The sequence below is a fragment of the Micromys minutus genome (genome assembly GCF_963924665.1).
Source record: "Micromys minutus genome assembly, chromosome: 17".
In the NCBI taxonomy this organism is placed as follows: Eukaryota; Metazoa; Chordata; class Mammalia; order Rodentia; family Muridae; genus Micromys; species Micromys minutus.
The window spans coordinates 12,779,674-12,799,140 of NC_137952.1; the positions used below are offsets into that span (position 1 = coordinate 12,779,674).

General features: G+C 38.1%; 1 protein-coding gene across 2 annotated transcripts in view; it reads left to right on the forward strand.

Annotated features, from left to right (window-relative positions):
* The window catches only part of FBXO3 (F-box protein 3), a 34,530-nt gene that overhangs the window by 10,538 nt on the left and 4,525 nt on the right, over positions 1-19,467 (forward strand). The window contains exons 4-11 of one of the 2 annotated variants that reach the window (XM_080931488.1): positions 5,203-5,317; positions 7,527-7,731; positions 8,774-8,819; positions 11,088-11,172; positions 11,940-12,062; positions 14,244-14,359; positions 16,196-16,386; positions 17,308-18,776. In XM_080931488.1, coding sequence (XP_080787614.1) covers positions 5,203-5,317; positions 7,527-7,731; positions 8,774-8,819; positions 11,088-11,172; positions 11,940-12,062; positions 14,244-14,359; positions 16,196-16,386; positions 17,308-17,322 — 896 coding nt within the window. In that variant the 3' untranslated portion in view covers positions 17,323-18,776. Of the gene's footprint in view, positions 1-5,202; positions 5,318-7,526; positions 7,732-8,773; positions 8,820-11,087; positions 11,173-11,939; positions 12,063-14,243; positions 14,360-16,195; positions 16,387-17,307; positions 18,777-19,467 lie in introns of those variants that run through there. The other variant, XM_080931487.1, reaches the window with a different exon arrangement.

Consider the following 19,467-nt stretch of genomic DNA (forward strand, 5'->3'; position numbering starts at 1 on the left):
TTCTTGCAATGTTTTTATTGGGATTTTATATCAAAATAATACTGACCTTAAGGACAGGATCCATAAACTATGTGAGTAAGCGCCATCTCTCCTGTTCCCTGGAAGAGCTTTTGTTAAGTTTGCTCTTATTTCTTCTTGCTTGGATGATTAGTAAATGTGTGAGCAAGCTGCTCAGCCTGGAGTTTTGTTGCTGTAACAATAAAAAGCTAGTGCTGGCTCCTTTAGGGCCACGTGGCACTGTGGGGTATCTTTATCTTAGTGGTTCCATGTCACAGAATCCAGCTTCTTTTGACCCACGTGAGGTCCACTCAACCCACCCTTGCTGCTTTTGTCCCAGAAGGTCCACGACTGCCCTAGCAAGTTGCTTTCACACACTGTCCTCCATCGCCCAGTAGAAACATGACTCCACAATCATTAATTTAACAAACAGGTTTATATGTTAAATTCTCAATCCGAAATTCCTCTACACAACCAGTTGACAAAGATATAGACTGCCTACCTAGATAAGATAAATTGACCCATAGAAACCCTTAGAAATAATCATAACAACCTTACCCATCAGAGATGTGCTGAGAGAAGCATCCACGTTTGTTTCCATGTTGCTTCTTCCTCCACCTCCCGCTTTCTCCTCCCTTACCAGAACTCTGTCCCTGCCCACTCTCTATTGACCAATCATGTATCACCTTGACATCAACTTACAGAGTTCATTGTGGGAAATTTTTAATTAAGGATTCAATGTCTACTTAAGTCTTGAGGCTTTATGTTTTGATAAATTGTTTGTCCAGGAAATTGCCTACTACACCTATGTTTTCAAATGTGTTTCATATCTTTTCATGCTTAGGAAATATATCAGGTACAGCCTTTTCCATTTCTGAGTTATTTGTTATCTCCACTCTTGCAGGGCGGGGCCTAATCAAATCTTTTTAGCAGAGAACTGGTTTTTTGGTCAGTCTTTTTTACTGTATGTTTGTTTTTAATTTTATTAATTTCTTGATTTTTAATTTACTATGATCCCCACCCCGTGCTGACTTGGGTCATAGTTTTTTTTTCTACCTTTTTTATTAGACTCCTAATACATTTAGGGCTATAAATTTCTCTCTAACCATATTAGTTTATCTTACATGCTTTTAAAATTAATTTTGTGTGTGTATTATATGTATTTCATGTGTGAATGTGTGCATACATGTAGAAGCCAGAGGAATGTTGGGTGTCTTACTTAGTTGGCTTTCCATCTCTTCTGGCCTCCCAGGCACTGCACATACATGAAGTCAAGACACTTAGACACATAACAATAAAAATAATTTTTTCTTTAAAAGTTACAAAATTTCTCAGCTAGACCTGGAAATAACCCAAATGTTCAAATACTTTGGAGCTGCATCTTTCAGTGGACCTGAAGCCTATAGATTGGGCTAGACTGGCTGGCCGTAAGGATTCCCGGTGTTTGCTTCCCTGCTATTAGATTATAGGTGCTATCAGTACATCTTACTGGGCACTAGGGATTCTTAGGTTCTCATGCGTATGCAGGAAGCCCTTTACCAACTGAGCCATCTTGTCAGATATTAATTTTTTAAAATTACATTTATTTAGAGTGTGTACCACATATTCTGTGACACTTGTTCAGAGGCCAATTTTCAGGAATCAGTTCTCTCCTTCCACCTGTGGGTTCCCAGAGATGACTCCTGTCCTCAGGTTTGGTAGTAAGCACCTGTATACTCTGGGCCACCTCACCTGGCCCTGATTTTTGTTGTTTGTTTGCTTGCTTGGTTTGGTTTTTGACACAAGGTTTCTCTGTATAGCCCCAGCTATCCTGAACTATCTCTGTAGACCAGGCTGGCTTCAAACTCACAGTGATCCACCTGCTTCTGCACCCCAAGTGCTGGGATTAAAGGTGTGTGCTGTTGCTACCATTTGATTCCCATTATTTGTTTATTTTTTTTAATGACTTAAAGGCTGGAGAGATGGCTCAGTGCTTAAGAGCACTGACTGCTCTTCCAGAGGTCCTGAGTTCAATTCCCAGCAACCACATGGTGACTCACAACCATCTGTAATGGGATCTGACACCCTCTTCTGGTGTGTCTGAAGATGGTGACAGTTTATTCATATAAATAAAATAAATCTTAAAAAAAAAAGATCTAAAAAATGTATTTTATATGTGTGGGCATTTTATCTACATGTACTTCTGTGCACCATATGCTGTGCCTGGTGCCCTTGGAGGCCATAAAAGGGCATCAGATTCCTTGGGAAAGAAGTTACACATGGCTATGAACCACCTACCATGTGGACTCTGGAAATTGAACCCAGGTCCTCTGCAAGAGGATCCAATGCTAGTGACCACTGAGCCATCTCTCAGTCTCTTTTTGTCTCTCTTAGTTCCTGAGAGATTCGGTGAAATTTCCTACTGGGCATTCTAAAGTAGCTCACCAATATTTTCATTCAGCCTTTGGCATACATTCATGTACAGTTATTTCCCCTTGAATATTGGCAATGCTATAATAAATCATTTTGATTTCTGTTATTTAATGTATTCTAATTACTTGAAATAGATATTATAATTTCCCAAATGAATTGAACTTGAACCTCTTAATTAAAAAGAGAAGAGTCTTGAATGGACCTAACTTAACCTAGTAACTCCTCAAAAGGCCCTGGCCTTTCAGAAGGCAGAGAGAGCCATGGTATGTTTTCCTACTTACTTCAAATAAACAAACAAGCTGGTGTGTTGATGAGAAGGCTACAGATTAGGAAATGTCAGGGGCTTCTTGTCACTGAGGGCCTCAACTGTAACAATGGCAGGTTGCTGAATTCTGCAAATACTCAAGTGAATTTGGAAGAGGCTCTGAAGCAACAGGTAAGATGAGTCAGCAGCCCAGTTGACACCATGATTCCAACATTGTGATCTAAACAGAGGGTCCAGTTGTACTCAAACTTCCGACCTGTAGAAACAAATAACAAGTGAGTGTTCCTGGCTTGGTTTCCTGGGGGGTAGGCTCAGTGTACCCCATCCCCTCTCAGCTAAGCCTAGAGTAGAGGGGCAGGTATGCACTTGGAGGTGCTTCAGCAGGAGCTTGACCTGAGCTGTCCTCGCCTCACAATTACTTGCACAATAGGCAAAAAAAAAAAAAAAAAAAAAAAAAAAAAAAAATCAATGTTTTAAGCTCTGACATTAAAAAAAATATATCTGGGACTATAGTTGGTACTTCACTGTTTAGCCTGCTGTCCCTTTTCAGTGTAATTTTATGAGGAAAAACTGGGTGTGTGTGCTGTGATAGTTAGGTACATAAAATTTAAACCTTTTACATGGTCTTTATGAAAGTTCTCTATTATCTATTTTAATAAAGCTGTTTGATTTAAACTCTCTCATGTGATCTGAGTAGAGCTGTCCTAGCTTTTCTCTCTGTGTCTACATTAAGATGAGTATCTTAGGTAGAATTTTTTTTTTTTTATTTCTTTGGTGCTAAAATTGAAACTAAGGCCTAACACATTGTAAGCTTTCCCTCTGCACTGCATCCTTTAGCCCTTGTTCTTTACCCAGTCTGTCTTTCATTAGATTATTTGGCTTATTGATATTTAAGTTATTTCCTAATGTATTGGAACTTAACCACACCATTTAAATATGTTCACTATTTTTGTGTTCTTAAATATGTTTAATTCCTTTGCTTTCCCTTCATTTTTACCTTTTAGTGTTCACAATGCAGATTAAAATATTCATCTTTGACTTATTGAGGTCTAATAAGATTTAGTGTGTTTACCACTTTCTGGACAGTGAAAAAGCTTTAGTTTTCTGATCATGTCCCTCCCTGTTTTATGGAAGGGTATTTGGGCTCCACTCAGGTCTCTGTGCACACACACAGCTCATCACTGAGCTCATCAGCGCTCCTAGTGTTATGTTTTGTGACTTTAACTTTTAGCATATATCGTACCCTAGAAGCTCATGGCTAGGATCACCATTTGTCACCTTACTTGAGTCTTTGCCTGCTTTTTTGTCAGTTTTTATTTTTATTGAGGCTTAGATCTTTTGAGTGATTGCAAAGCACTATTTAGGTCTCAAGGTAATAATTTTTTTCTTCTAGAGATTTCCTGCTGTTTCCCTTCAAGTTGTCAGTGGGTTGATCACCTTAACCTTGTTGAGAGTTGATATACTTGGAAAGCTTGGGCTTCTAGTCTGTGAGGACTGGCTATTTCCAGTTCACTTTCCCCATAGGGTTTCTGCAACCTGGCCGAAACCATGTTTGTGTGTGTGTTTGAACAAGTGCTTTTGTTCTTTGTGGACTCTGGATCCTCTTCCTTCCTTCCTTCCTTCCTTCCTTCCTTCCTTCCTTCCTTCCTTCCTCCCTTCCTTCCTTCTTTATTTCTTTCTTCCTTTCTTTTTTTGATTCATCAGTCCTATATATTACTTAAAGCTAAATTCAGCCTTTTGTTTTAGAATTGGCTGTTGCTTAAAAACAAGGCGATTCCAAATGCCTAAATTAACTTTTGTGGTTTTGGTTGATTGTTTTGTTTCTGTTTTTCCTTTTTCAGGTTCACTCCTAGGGATACAAGCAATGTGCTACTACATCTGGCTAGTTTGTGGGGCATTTTAGTGGTGGTGGTGCTGGTGGATGATTTAAATATTTTTCTTTATGTCTTCAGTAGACTTTTTGCCATAATCATTCAGTAGTGAGAGGTTTGGCCCAATGACCTGAGGGGCAGTTGTTTGGAGAAGCATCACTTCTCTTGGTATTTGTAGGGTTTTCTGTTTGTGACAGCTAGAATGCAGGCCATGTTTTCAAGTATGCAATCGAGAATTAAACGTAGTGGTTTCTCACCGCATGAACCTACATCTCTTTAATATCTTCCATTTTCCATAAAGGATTACATTGAAACTCTAGAATGGCATCAGCTGAGAGAACTTTCAGAGTTGTATTTAAACAAAGTATGAATATATTAGGTTTGGAAAGTGAGACAGAAGGTTTTTGTTATGACGTAATAAAGTAATTGTTCATTTCATTGATGCTCCTTTCCAATTCTTTGTGCCAGTGTTTCCATGGTGAGAGGAGACTAACCTCTTAGTTTAGTGTTTAAAGCTAATTTCTAGTTTATTGCCTAGTATTTTGACAGCATATTTTAAACAGAATTCACTTGCCATGAGGTTGTTTCCTGGGTTGACAGCTGACCTACTCTATTGAAATCTGATTGTGCGTATTTGTCTTTGGTGTGTATTTGCAGAGGGTGCGCGTGAGGAAGACCTGGATGCCGTAGAAGCTCAGATTGGTTGCAGGCTCCCTGATGATTATCGCTGCTCATACCGGATCCACAATGGGCAGAAGTTAGTGGTTCCAGGGTAAGGACTTTGCTGCTTTAGTAATTTTCAGAAATGGGTATTACTTTCTAGAATGAAAGTATGTTTTATTCATAGTTTTTCTTAGCTATCTTTACTAAACATGTATAAGAAATGTATGTTTATATGTACATGGGGGGAATTCCTTTTTTCTTTCAACAGTTCATAAGATGATATCTATAGGTTATGTTCAAGTTTACCAAAATAAATGTCTTATAAAAGCATTACTTGTGCCAGCACATTTTTATGATTAAAGAAAGCTGGCTGGGGAGATGGCTGTGGGACGCAGGAGGGTATGCATTGTGTGCATGTTTGTGAGTATATTTCACTGAACTGCTTGATGTGATGTGTTTACCCTGCTACAAGCTGGGAAAAGTGTTTAGGAACTTGATGAAGTTGTGTCTACTGTACATGTAAACAGCATGATTTGTTCAGAGCTGTGTACACCAACCGAAGGGAAGTAGAGCTTTGTCACAGTCCGGAACAGCCCATAACCGAACGGCCTTTAAAACTTCTTGAGTTGTGTTCATTGTAGTCATTTTGTTCTGGGACGTCGTTGTTGTTGTTTTTGTTTTTGGTAAAAGAAGATCATATATATTCCTTTTGTACTTTCATGGAACTAAACTATTTCAAAGATGCTGTGTTTATAAAATACCGAGAATGCAAAAAGAACACTGCATTGTTCTTGATGGAACCTGCTGATGCTCTGTATGTGCAGTGTAGCTGGTTCTTGCCACTTTGTGGGCTCTTCTTTTCCCCACCCTTTATCCCCCGGTTTCTCCCCCTAACACTGGATAGGAGAGAAAGAAGGATAAAGGACGTGGGGTGGGGTGAGGGAGAGATCCATGAATCTAATTTCTTTCCAATCATTGCTCCCAGTTTCTAGCCCCGCCCCTTTAAACTGTTTCTCCCAACAGTTCCCCAACAGTCTGCGTAAACAGCCTCTTCTCCCAGCTTTCCCAACATCAGCAGCTCCAAACTGTAACAACGGTTCTAACCTATCTGCTCAGCTTCTTCTCCTGGCTTAACTTCTCCTAACTGTAGTTTTTGGTACCAACTGCTTTCTTCTCCCACTCTACCAGCTCCTTCCCTCCCCCACCAAGCCCACCATCCTCAGCCTGTGTTTTTGTTTGTTTGTGGTTTGCTGTTGTTTTGTTTTGTTTTTTAATATCCTATCCTGTTTCCAGAATCCAAGAGACAACTAACACTGAAGGTCATAGGATCAAGCAGTTCTAACAGCTAAGAATTTTTAAAGGGCCAGTTGACTAACAACTGAGGATCTTTTAAAGGGTCAGGCACACAAGATAAATAACACTACAGTGAAGAATTATGGGAAACTGTTAATGATTTCAAATCTAGGTTGAGAGTGTTTTCTGGGATTCTCTAATGAGATGCTACTCTGCGTGTGTGTGTGTGTGTGTGTGTGTGTGTGTGTGTGTGTGTGTGTGTATGAGAGAGAGAGAGAGAGAGACAGACAGACAGACAGAGAGAAAGAGAGAGACAGAGACAGAGAGACAGAGACAGAGAGAGACAGAGACAGAGAGAGACAGAGAGAGAGAGTGAGTGAGTGTTAAAGCTGGGCTAGTCTAACCCATGCTGGCCAAGAATCCACTCTGTAGGCCTGTTTGCACTTATCTTTCTGCGTAATCTTTCTTAAGTGTGGGTTACAAGTGCAAGCCACCACACTAAATTCCTTAAAAGCAGTAAACTTATATATCATCCAAGAAGACTGATGTTTATACTTTTAGATATTTAATTTTAAAATCTAAATCAAAAATTTTCTGTTAAAAGAGTGAATTTGATATATAGAAATGTTAGAGGTAAAATTAATAAACAAATAAAAATTAAAAAAAATAAAAGAAATGTTAGTGGTTTTGATATTCTTGGTTTAAGATTTGCATGCTAACCAGTGCTTAGAAAGTTACCAGTGTGTGGCTGGGCATGGTGATACACAATTCTGATGCCAATAATCTCAGTTGTCTGGAGGCTGAGGCTGGAGGATTACCTCAAATTTGAGTCCAACATATAGTACGTACCAACCTGGCCAAGATGCCATAGCAAGACCCTGGTGTTTGCTTGTTTGTCTGTTTTAAACAAAATGAAACAATGTTTGTTAGTATGAAATTGTTTATCAGAAAGGTGAAACACAGCTCTGTGGCACTGTTTGCTTCTTGTTGTTGTTTTTGATGGTTTGAGTCTGTCTTTTCTTCAGGTTGCTGGGAAGCATGGCACTGTCAAATCACTACCGCTCTGAAGATTTATTAGATGTTGATACCGCTGCAGGAGGATTTCAGCAGAGGCAGGGACTGAAATACTGTCTCCCTCTGACCTTTTGCATCCACACTGGCTTGAGTCAGTACATAGCTGTGGAAGCTGCAGAGGGCCGGAATAAAAACGAAGTGTTCTACCAGTGTCCAGTAAGTAGGAAGTGCATCTGACTACGGCTTTAACACGTGTCCTGATAATAATACAAAGGCGCGCATTGGATACTCTCAGGGACATAAAACAGGCTGGGGCATCATATATTTTATTAACTAGAGAACTACTATCCTCATATGGTGATCTCAAATACCAAAAGGAAGGCTTGCCACTGGACAAGCAGTACAAACTACGACATGCTTAGATGGAAAGTTGTTACTCATGTTAAGACATTGTAAGTGTAAGAAAAATTGAGGAACTTATTATCAAAGTCTTTGACTATAGTATGTAAAATTAGTTTTTATATACTGAACCTCCTAAAAGTGTTCAGTCTCTTGACTCTGAACTCAAAGCTCTTTCTTGTAGGATAAAAAGTTATTTATCTTATCACTTCTACTTGCTAATTATGTTTTCAAAGAATAGTTTTATAGCTTGTCTTGTTAGAAATAGACCATATGTTTTCATTTTATTGAGAGGTGCCTTCAAGCACTTTATAGAATAAACCTGAGGATTTATTGCAATAGTAGGATCTGACAAGTGCTGCTAAAATTTCTTCTCAAGAAGAGACATAAGTACTACCCACCTGTCCTCTTAAGGACAAACCAAGTCATGGGTCCACCAAAGTTCTGTGGGTACCCCTTCACCAACTGGCTACATCTCAAAAGCTTTACCCAGCAGGTATGAGGACTTCCCCATACCTGTATAAATGGAGGCCCAGCCCTAGTCTTCCTACCTCTATATGCCAGGTGGGAGGGAACAGCTGGATACTCAAGTAAGAATCTTGTGCCCTTCTGGGCCCCTCTATGGAGATGAGATGTAAACCATCAACCAGAATAGCTGGGATGATCTTTTTGGAGGGAGTGCTGCAGCTGAACTCTCCAAGATGGTGGTTGCTTGGCTTAGAAGACATATTCATAACAAGAAGGAATATTTGAGTATTGATTAGAATGCTCTATTTTTTTAAAATCTATTTTGCTTTGTTCCCTGAGACCTAGTAAGAAACAAGAATAAATGTATTTATATCTTTTTTTTTCCACATAGGACCAAATGGCTCGGAATCCTGCTGCTATTGACATGTTTATCATAGGTAAGAAAGATATAGAAAAGTCACCTTTCCCTTCTTCCTATTGGTTGAGAAAAGAAAATGAATTGGGATAACTTTGACTACCTTGAAGAGCTGGCCGTTTTATGCTTGAATTTCTTACTAGTTTATAAAGTTCTGTGTCTGTGCTCTCTCATTGAGGCAGCCTTTGTGCTTTCTTTGTATTTTGTTTAGAGGAAAATTCATATCCTGTAGACTTACGTTTTTCATTTTCTTTAGAGAAGTGAGGTGCGTAAGTGTTCTGTGTGCAGTTCTTATGTGCCTTTCACGCAGTAGGACAGAGAGCTGATGGAGAGCAACTTGAGAGGGACTGATTGATTTCAGCTTGCAGGTTACAGTCTGTCGTTGGGGGAGGTCAGGGCAGAACTCAAGCAAGAGATTGAAGTGGAAACCACGACTGTCATTTGGGGTAACTCTTCAGTTTCTGTGGAAGTACAGCTCACCTTTTGCTGATCCAGTCTCATCCTGCTGAGACTCTCTGCTCACTAGCTGAGGCTTCCTATGTATTGATTCTGCTTCTTGAAGGTATCTCTGGCGCAAACCTTCCCCTGTATACTCATAATATACAAGATGCTCAGGAACAACTCAGTGGCTGACTTTGTGCCTGGCGTGTGCAAGGTCCCAGTTTTGATCCCTAGCACTAAGTAGAGAAATATCTCTTTTCATTTCATCTTCTAATTGGAACCTTGAGCAGAAAATGAGTGTCTGTTTTTTTTCATACTGTGATATGGTCTGGGTCTTGATAGATTTTACGGTATCTGAGAAGGTCTCGTGTTACACATGGCATGGAAGCGTTGTCGTGTAGGCAGTGGTTTTCAACTCATTCAGACCTGAACCTAACTCACTTAGCTCAGTGTTGTCATGCTGCGCATCTCAGCAGAGCTGGTCTTCAGAGACGCCATCGCAGCGTTAGCCCAGTAGTGCCAGCCAGTTTCATAAGGAAGCTGCTGTTAGGCTCTGCGTTGGTTTTTTTTTTTTTTTTTTTTTTTTTTTTTTCATGTTTTTCTGCTTTGAAACAAAATTAGCCACCATTGCAGCAAGTACTATGGTCTGTCTGATAATTACAAACATAATTAGTGGTATAAATTGAACATCTGATACTCTGTAAAGATCTGGATTAATTGAAACCAGATTACAAAGAAATTCATTGAACAATATTAACTAATTAATATAGCATACCTATATATGCTAGGTATTTAGCTGTACTATCAAAAATGATGAGTACATTAGTTAGTATATTGTATTACCTAGAATTTTTAGCTTAGCTCATCTAAATACTTGTCATGGATCCTTTTAATTTGTCATGGGCAGATAGTATGGACTGGACTGATATAATAATGGTTCTCTGCTTTGAGTTGGTCACTGAGGACCTGGAGGACCACGTGCAGCCGAATCTGTAGAAATGAGCATCTTGAATATGTTGGTATTAACCTGATGCTGAGAATTTTACAGTGTCATGTCTCTGGAAGATCTCTAGACTGAGCCTGGCTTTTATCAATATTTTGAATATATATCAGGATGTATGTGATCATTGAGAGTAGGAGCCTGACAACTTTTTAGTGCTTTTTTCCCTAGATGTAACTATTTCCTTTGTTCCATATGAAATTAATAGATAAATAAATCAAACAAAAAACAACATAGGTGGAAATAACTGTAGAATTCCCTAACTAGAGTTAGGCAGGGGCTGGGAATGGTGGTGGTGGGGAACTAAGAGGAAATAATGTAGACAGCCTTGAGAACAGAAGGGCTGGAGAGACAGCTCATTTCGGTCAGAGTACTTAATGTGCAAGCGTGAGGATCTGAGTTCAATTCCCAGTACCCATATAAAAGCTTGGTGTAGCTTTTGCCCACCATGGGCTTGTGCCCATGCTGGTAATCTCTCAGCATTTTGTGAGGCGGAGATTGGAGGTTTGCTGGAGCTTGCTGGACGCCAGCCTAGCTCCACATACAAAGGAGGGCCCTGTCTCAAGGGAATAGGAGGAAAGGGATAGAGCAGGGATGAGATGTCTTTCAGCCTTTGCGTGACTGTATGAACAAGTGCACACAGATGCACGTTACTGAGCATACACCACAGTCATCATAATTAAGAATTGGAATTGGGAAAGGAAATTTGTCTAATAGAATCCTACCAGAATTATACCTGTAAATAATTCTAGTTTTGGGATCATACCGTAAACATAGTGACGTTATAGTTGTTTGCTTCCTCTGTTGATTTTTTTCTCCTATACTTTCTCTCCGCTTCTTGGTTTACAGGTGCTACTTTTACTGACTGGTTTACCTCCTATGTCAAGAATGTTGTATCAGGTGGTTTCCCCATCATCAGAGACCAGATTTTCAGGTATTTCAGTAGGGGCTTTTTCGATTGAAACAGCTGTAAGGTCAGGAAAGGCTAACTATTGCAAATGTCTGTCACAAGACAAGATTTCCATGGAAGGTTAAGAACTTCATTGTCCTATATCTATGTTTTATTCTCACATCAGAGCCAGAACATCCAAACATTTAATCAACCAAGATTTCTCTTGTCTTGAAAAATTCAAAGAGCTAAATATAATTTAGTAGCTTGATAATAGTTACATAATTTCTCTTTGCAAAACAATAAAGTTTGCCAATTAATAGGTTTATTATGAATAGCGAGTAAATAACTAACTCCTGGCAAACATTGTCTGTAGCTAGCTGGATAATGTATTAGAGGTGATTATAGGTGATACTAGTTTATAGTGGCCTTCATGGCAGAAATACCATAAGAGACTCAATATATTTACATTCTTGCATACCTTTATAGTCCATAGTCACCCTTTAGTAGTAGAGTCAGTTTTCAAAAGTCTCCCCAATTTTTATAGCACTGAAAACCAGAGAAGCCCTAGTTGGTTTCTAAATTGATTACTGATCCATGGTTTGAATCACTGATCATGGATCTCTGATGGCTATCTATACTGAACCAGAGGCACCAGGGTTTCCACTATGACAAAGTTCAAGTTCAGTAGGATTGTATCAAATATGACTTGAAGTTTTAAAGTGTAGGTGAGGTATCATACTTTATATCTTTAAACCTTGTAAGAATTGAAGCTAGCTGATTTCAACATGTTTAATTTTCTTCTTCGATAGATATATTCATGACCCAGAGTGTGTAGCAACAACTGGAGATATTACAGTTTCAGTGTCCACATCGTTTCTGCCAGAACTCAGCTCTGTGCACCCACCACACTATTTCTTCACATACCGAATCAGGTGAGAGTTGTAGGTGCGACTGTGTGCTTGACAGCGTGCCTCCATGACAAAACCCTGAGGAATCAACTTTGGCGAGCCAGGACTTTGAGAGCCTTCAGCCCATGGCCACTTGGCTCTCTCATTTCTGGGCTCAAGTGTGATTAGGTAGGATATCCTAGAAGTGTAGACTAATGCCACAGAGAAAGACTGTTCACTTTATGGTGGCCAGGAAGCAGAGAAAGAAGAACCAAATAAATCTTTAACACGTGAGCACTTGGGGACCATTTTATATCTGAATCCTAAGACTCCCCTTTCAGTTAAAGTGCCAGTGTCCTATGGCTGGTTGCTCTGTTCAGTTTGGACATGACCCGTGAAATGAACTTTATGGGTTTGTTTTTGTTTTGTTTTATGGTCCTATGAATCAAACTAAGAGCCTTGTCCATCTATTTGACATATTTGGCAAGAACTCTTATCACTGAGCTATAATCCCAGCCATGAAGCACATTTAAGGGTTATTTTTATTTATTTAAAATTGTATTTATTTAATTAAAAAAAAAGCCAGAAGGTGTGATACTCTTTTAATCCCAGAAATTTGGGAGGCAGAGGCAGACAGATCTCTGCGTGTTTGAGGTCAGCCTAGATGGTCTACAGAATGAGTTCTAGGACAGCCAAACTATACAGAGAAACCCTGTTTGGAGAAACAAAACAAACAAAAATGATGTTTACTTTTTAATGTGTAAAATTGCATATGTGTGGTTATATATGGGTATGCAGAGGCTTGAGGTGGACATCTGTTTACCTCTGTCACCACCCACCTTTGTTTTTGAAGCAGGTCTTGTAGTTAATCTAGAGCTTGTCAGTACATCTAGATCAACTATCTACCTTGTTTTGGGGAGCCTGTCTTCTTGAGTATGGGGTTTACAGGTGGAAAACCATGCCTGCCCAATATTTAGTAGGTCCTGGGGCTCCAAACATCAGTCCTTATGTTTGTACCCATTGAACCACCTCTCTAGTTCTTAAGTACACTTAATGTTTTGAATTACATTGTAAATTTATTGTGTATGCATGTGTGGGTAGTGTCCTGTGGGAGTTGGTTCTCTCCCAATCATGTGGATCCTTGCGATGGTATTCAGGTTGTTAGGTTTGGCAAGAAATGCCTTTATTCACTGAGCCACCTTGTCATCCTGCTAAGGCACAATTTGAAAAGTAGTTTCTTGCTGAAATTTGCAGAAAAGTTCATTCACAAAGAGCTTGACAGGTTATGGGTTTTTTTTGTGTGTTTTGCATATGTTCTAATTTTTGCATATGAACATAATTTATTGTTTCAGATGCTGCGGTAACTAGACTACTAGGTTGGAATTGTCAAAGCTCTATTTTAGATTTGTAATATAATCTAGAAGTTATTCCATTGCCAAACAGAAAACTTGCGTTTAAAATTTCATGTGGCCTTTTTGTATTCAATTTTAAGTGTAATAAATATTTATAGAGTACTTTATATATGTCACATGTAGTATTAAATGTTTGACTTGATTAAATATAAAAACAGATACTTTAATTTACTGTAGTTAGAAATATTCTGTGCTTAGGCAGAAAGATAACCTATTGCTCCAAGCATAGTTTAGATATTTGTTTCTATTTCAATCCTGCTTAAAATTAAGACATGTTTAAAATAGAAGTACCTTCCTGTCCCTACAGGTAGCATGAAAATAGAGACAGGTTACTAGAAAAGAGAAAATGTTAGCCTCTAGAAACAAATTGAAGTGTAATCGTAGTAATTGGTGACATTTTGCTTTGAGTTTTTTTTAAAGCTATAGAGATAAGAATTGTGCTGCATAGGTTTATATGAATGAATGAGATCTTCAGCAATTTTCATGCCACTGTATCTAGAAAGTGTCTGCCAAATGGATTTTTATTTGATCAGCCAAAGATAGTTACTTGTGCTGTTTTTGCATTTATTTATGTAACCCTTCTATTATTGGTTCTTACTGAATAATGGATGCATAAATTGAGTGAAAGCGTTTTCAGGAGAGGGGATGAAATTAGCCTAATTAAAGCAGTGTCATTGAGAACTTATGGCTAACATAGACTTTGGGTTATATTTATTAATTTTCCTTGGAACTCTTTCATAGTGTTAACTCAAACGCTGTAGTTACTTAAACAAAAAAGTAAGACAGTTCATCCATGCCCTGCTTTTTTGTCCAGGATTGAAATGTCAAGGGATGCTCTTCCTGAGAAGGCCTGTCAGCTGGACAGTCGCTACTGGAGGATAACAAATGCTAAAGGGGATGTGGAAGAGGTCCAGGGGCCTGGAGTAGTTGGTATGTCACCCAAGACTTACATTTCTTAGTCAGTTGTTTCAAAGAAAGTTTAGACTGTTTATAAGTTTACTTATAAATGTAATTTGTGGAGGTCATTAGCCTATTATTTTAGTCCCTGACATATCATCTTTTCTAAAGCTGTAGCAAACTCAGTTTTTAGGGATAATACTTTCTGTGGATCATCTAGGGTTCCCTGGTTATTATTCTTGTGTTCTTTAATTTTTAATTATAATTATTATGTTCTGTGAATTAGGTAGGAAGCATAGGACAGTAAGAAAATAAATTTTATATTGGTAATCTTTATCAATTTTAGAAGTGATATTGAATAGCACAGATTTAATTTTCCTTTTTTATTATTGATGCTGCTCTTCCAGAAGACACAAGTTAAGTCCCTAGCACACATATTAACTGGCTCCAAACCACATGTCACTCCAGCTCCAGTAGGTCCAACATCTTCTGGTCTCTTTGAGCTCCTATACGCATGTGTGTACACACACACACACAAACACACACATACACACATACAAACACACACATACACACATTAAAATATACATTTTTATTATTTTTATTTATGTATTTATTTTTTTGACTCAGGGTTTAACTGTAGATTTGCTTGCCTGGAAATCTTTATGTAGGCCAGGCTGGACTTGAACTACAGATCTACCTGCATCTTCTGAGTGCTGGAATTAAAGGTGTGCATCACCGCCAATGGCTGAAATACAAAATAAATCTCAAAAAGAGAGAGAATCTAGTGCTGAGGAATTGCATTTAAAATGTTGTATGTTTTGTCATTTGATTCCTGATGTGAGAACCCTCCTCTGTAACTGATGTTTATTTAGACTGAATATGAGGGATGCATCTCACAACCTTATGTTTTAGTCTCTTGTTGCGATAGGAATTAATTACCTTTACCATAGTTTGAGATGCTGTCTCTGTGACACTTTGTTATTTTTTGTGTTTTAAAAATTATGTCAACTTTGGGAAAAAGTGTCCCTCTTAAATTTTGTTTACTAGCTATTTCCCTATTACCTTGTAGAGAATTTGGGGAGTGAAAAAAATGTCAGCGTCTGGTGAGGTCTCAGCGGACAAAGGCAAATGCCACCAAAGCTGAGTTCCTCCTTGGGACCCACACGATGGAAGGGAGATAATTCCCACACATTGTCCTCTGCCCCTCACATGCAGAAAGTCCCAGCCCCCCCAAAGCTGACTGAGAAGTGACTGTCCAGAGGGAGCCCTTACCCCGCCACACCAGCACTTTGTTGTGTGTCCTCACAGTTTTGTCTGTCCTGATCTACTTTCAACCTGTACATAACGTCGGGAAAATATATTACTAAAAGGAAGAAGTAGTTTTCTTTTAATGAAAAAAGACTGCTCTTTAATTGGCAAGTTGGAGTGCTTTGTGGAGAAATGTTTTAAGCAAAAGTGAACCTAATCCTAGAAATCTCAGTAAGCCCACTGCTTAATGGTGTGTAGTGGTTTCTTTCTTCTTCTTCTTCTTCTTCTTCTTCTTCTTCTTCTTTTTTTTTTTTTTTTTTTGGATATATATTATTTGCATTTCAAATGTTATTCCCATTCCCAGACTCCCCTCCATAAACCCCCGTCCCCTCCCCCTGCTTCTATGAAGGTGTCCCCTCTCACCCCCTCCCACCTCCCTGCCCTGACATTCCCCTACACTGAGGCATCAAGCCTTGGCAGAAAAAAGGGTTTCTCTTCCCATTGATGCCCAACAAGGCCATCCTCTGCTACATGTGCAGCTGGAGCCATGGGTCCCTCCATTTCTACTGGAAGAAGTGAATTTTATATCTTGGTTTATTGTTACTGTTTTCTCTGCAGGTGAATTTCCAATTATTAGCCCAGGTCGGATATACGAATACACAAGCTGCACCACATTTTCTACAACGTCGGGCTATATGGAAGGGTATTATACCTTCCATTTTCTGTACTTTAAGGACAAGGTCTTTAATGTTGCCATCCCCCGATTCCATATGGCATGTCCAACATTCAGGGTGTCTATAGCCCGATTGGTAAGTTAATTTTTTTTCTAATGATGGATATTTGACTTTTAAAAATTATTCTAAAGATCATCTTTGTTTATGTAGTTTATAATGATGTCTCCCTCCAAAAAAACTAAGTATTTTGAAGAAGTATCTTAGGGTTGTATTAATATATGGAGATGAAAATATGTTTATTTTAGTCTCTCCTACTATTACCCATTTTGCAGATTAAACTCTTTTCCCACTGTTCCCAACAATAGCTGTGTGGCCCGAATATATTAGAGGATGTGGAGGACCAATCAAACCAGTTAAAATTGACTTTTGTCATTAAGAGTTAGAAAACAATTTCTTACAGTATTTTTGCTAAATTTCCCAACTTAGCAAAATAAACTAGTATCTATAGAGATTTTCATAGATTATTTATTGGGTAGGAATATATTTTTAATAGTCTTCTGTGATTGTTTTTCAAGTCAATTGGGCATATTTTACAAGTCTCATTAAGGTTATTTTGTGATAGGTACAGCAGTAACCCTAATTTATGGGCTGAAAAACGATTGCAGTATGTGAAGTAGTTACATTTGAGCATCATATATTCAGAATGCACCTGAGTTGTAGACATTGAATGCTTAGAAAATGCCCTTCCAGCTTCTGGAATGGGTAGATTTGAGGTAATTCTAAAAAAGTGGACCACTAACCTTCCTGAAAGAGGTCCCATTCCCAACTCTGGTTTGAAAGATAAGGATGGAGCGCTGTTGTACACTGTGTGCAATGTGAGAAGGACCTGCACTAGTCCTGCTTGTAAGTAAAGCTGACCCCAGCATGGAGAACTTGCTACTCCCTGGAATAGACTTCCATTTTCTTTCTTAAGTGATGGGGATGAGAGGAGGGCTTGAGATATTGTATCATTATGTAGCCCAGACTGGCTTCAAACTCACTGTTTTCTTGCCTCAGCCTCCCAAGTGCTAGATGTGTGCACCATGCCTACACCAGACCAGACTCCCATTCTTGGCCTACACCAGACCAGACTTCCATTCTTGGTTAGCCCAGAACCTATATGAGAGTGGTACCATCCTATCCTTAAGTGGTTGATATTCATCAGTGAAGCTGTCTGGAACTGGAGTTTGCTTTATGGGGAGATGTTAAAATACGGACGTAATTTCTTTAATACGTGTATTTTCTATTCCTTCTTGTTTCAGTTTTAGTAATTTGTGCCTTTCACAAAATTTGTTCATTTCATCTATGATTGTTGAATAACATCTAATAAATATTGAATTTATTAGCATAAAATTATTCACAATATCCCACAATATTCTTTTTATGGCTATAAGAACTATAGTCAGATAACCTTCTTTTATTCTTAATATTAGTGATTTATATATCTTTTTTTAGCCACAACATTTCTATTGATCATTCAAAAGGAACAGCATTTAGTTTTGATGGATTTTCTGTAGTTTGCTTTTTTCTAATTCAGCACTTGGTGCACTTGTCTTTATTTCTCCTCTGCTTACCTTGGGTTTCGTTCCCTTTTCTTGTAGCTTTTAAAGGTAGAAGCTTAGATATTGATTGTAGACCTTTCCTGTTTCTAAACACTGTTTGAGCTGTGTTGTACACATTTTGATATGTTATATTTTGGTTAATATTTAGTTCATAATACTCTCAGATTTTCCTTGTATCTGACTTAAGACTGCATAGAAATGTTAATTTTCAAGTGTTTGAAAGATTTTAGTTATGCTTACTTATTTCTAATATTATTGTGGTTGGAGAACTTACTTTGTATTGCTAATATTTTTTAATGTTTTATGACCCCAAATTATGTGAAGAATTTCTATATCTTGTCAAATGATCTTTGTGTCTTTGAAAAGAATGTATACTCTGTCATGTGAGAATTTGTTCTATAGATGACAGGCCATGCTGGCTGGCTGTTTGCCAGTATGTGTCAAGTCACCTGTATTTTTATTGCTTTTTCTTTAAACTTTTGTTACATCAGCCATTGAAGAGATTATTGTTGAAATCTTTAGTTCGTGGCTTTGTCCATTGCTTACTTTATTCTTGTCAGATTTGCCTCATGCATTTTAAAGTTATATGATTGTGTGCCAGTGCTGTTTACAGAAGTAGTTCTTTGATTCTTACTTGTCTCTGATGCCACTCCTTGTCCTGAGTTAAGACACCGAGGCATGTGTGGGCACGCAGTGGTCAGCTTGATCCTTTTGTTGCTTGTCTTTAATATTTGTCTCAGTAGATGTAAAGTATGGGTTTCACTTAAAGACTGTGGTTCTCAAACCTTTGGGTCTCATCACCTCCTTAGATGTATAAAAACCATTGATGCCTAAGAACCTGTTTACACGGTCGTGTCAGTATTCACATTAGAAACGAAAACAGGACGTTTATAATGGCTTCAGTTCCTTTTGAAATTACAACAAATAAACCCTTTACATGTTCAACCCTCTCAATTGTATTTATTTATTTAAAGCTTTTGCTTCTGCTCAATTACAAGAAAAAGTATTTGACTTGTTTTTTAAAAAGTGTTTTCTCAAAGATGGAGAGTCATTAGGGAAAAAATGAGAATTGTGACTTACTTTAATCAACACAAATAAGACAGTAGGGTTGTATTTATTGATCTTTCTTATTTCTATTATCTTCTTTGATATGGAAGTTGGGTTTTGCATTTTTTTTTTGTCCTCCACTAGTCTGAGTAATTGCTAGGCTTCATAATTTCTTTTCCTTTATACTTGCCATTGTAACTATTCTTTGCTTAGCTTAATGATGTCCCTGTGTAGGTTTTATATATATACTGTGCTTGACTGTAGGCCCTATGAACATTCTGGATGCTTTATGTTCATTCTCCTTTGTTCCTTTCTTATCTGATATTTGGATACTACACTATCATCTGAGTATTTCTCTAATCATAGTTGATTCCTTTAACAGTTCTTGTTTTCTTCATTAATAATAATCATACTACTTGATAATCACGTTTTAGGATTTCCAAAGCCTTCCCCATCCCTCCTTTTGTACCTCCTGCAAAGTTTTGAAGTCTTCATTTCTTAGATTTAAAAATAATCTAAAGTTAAAAATAATGAAATAACATAAAAGACACATTTGTGTATATATTTT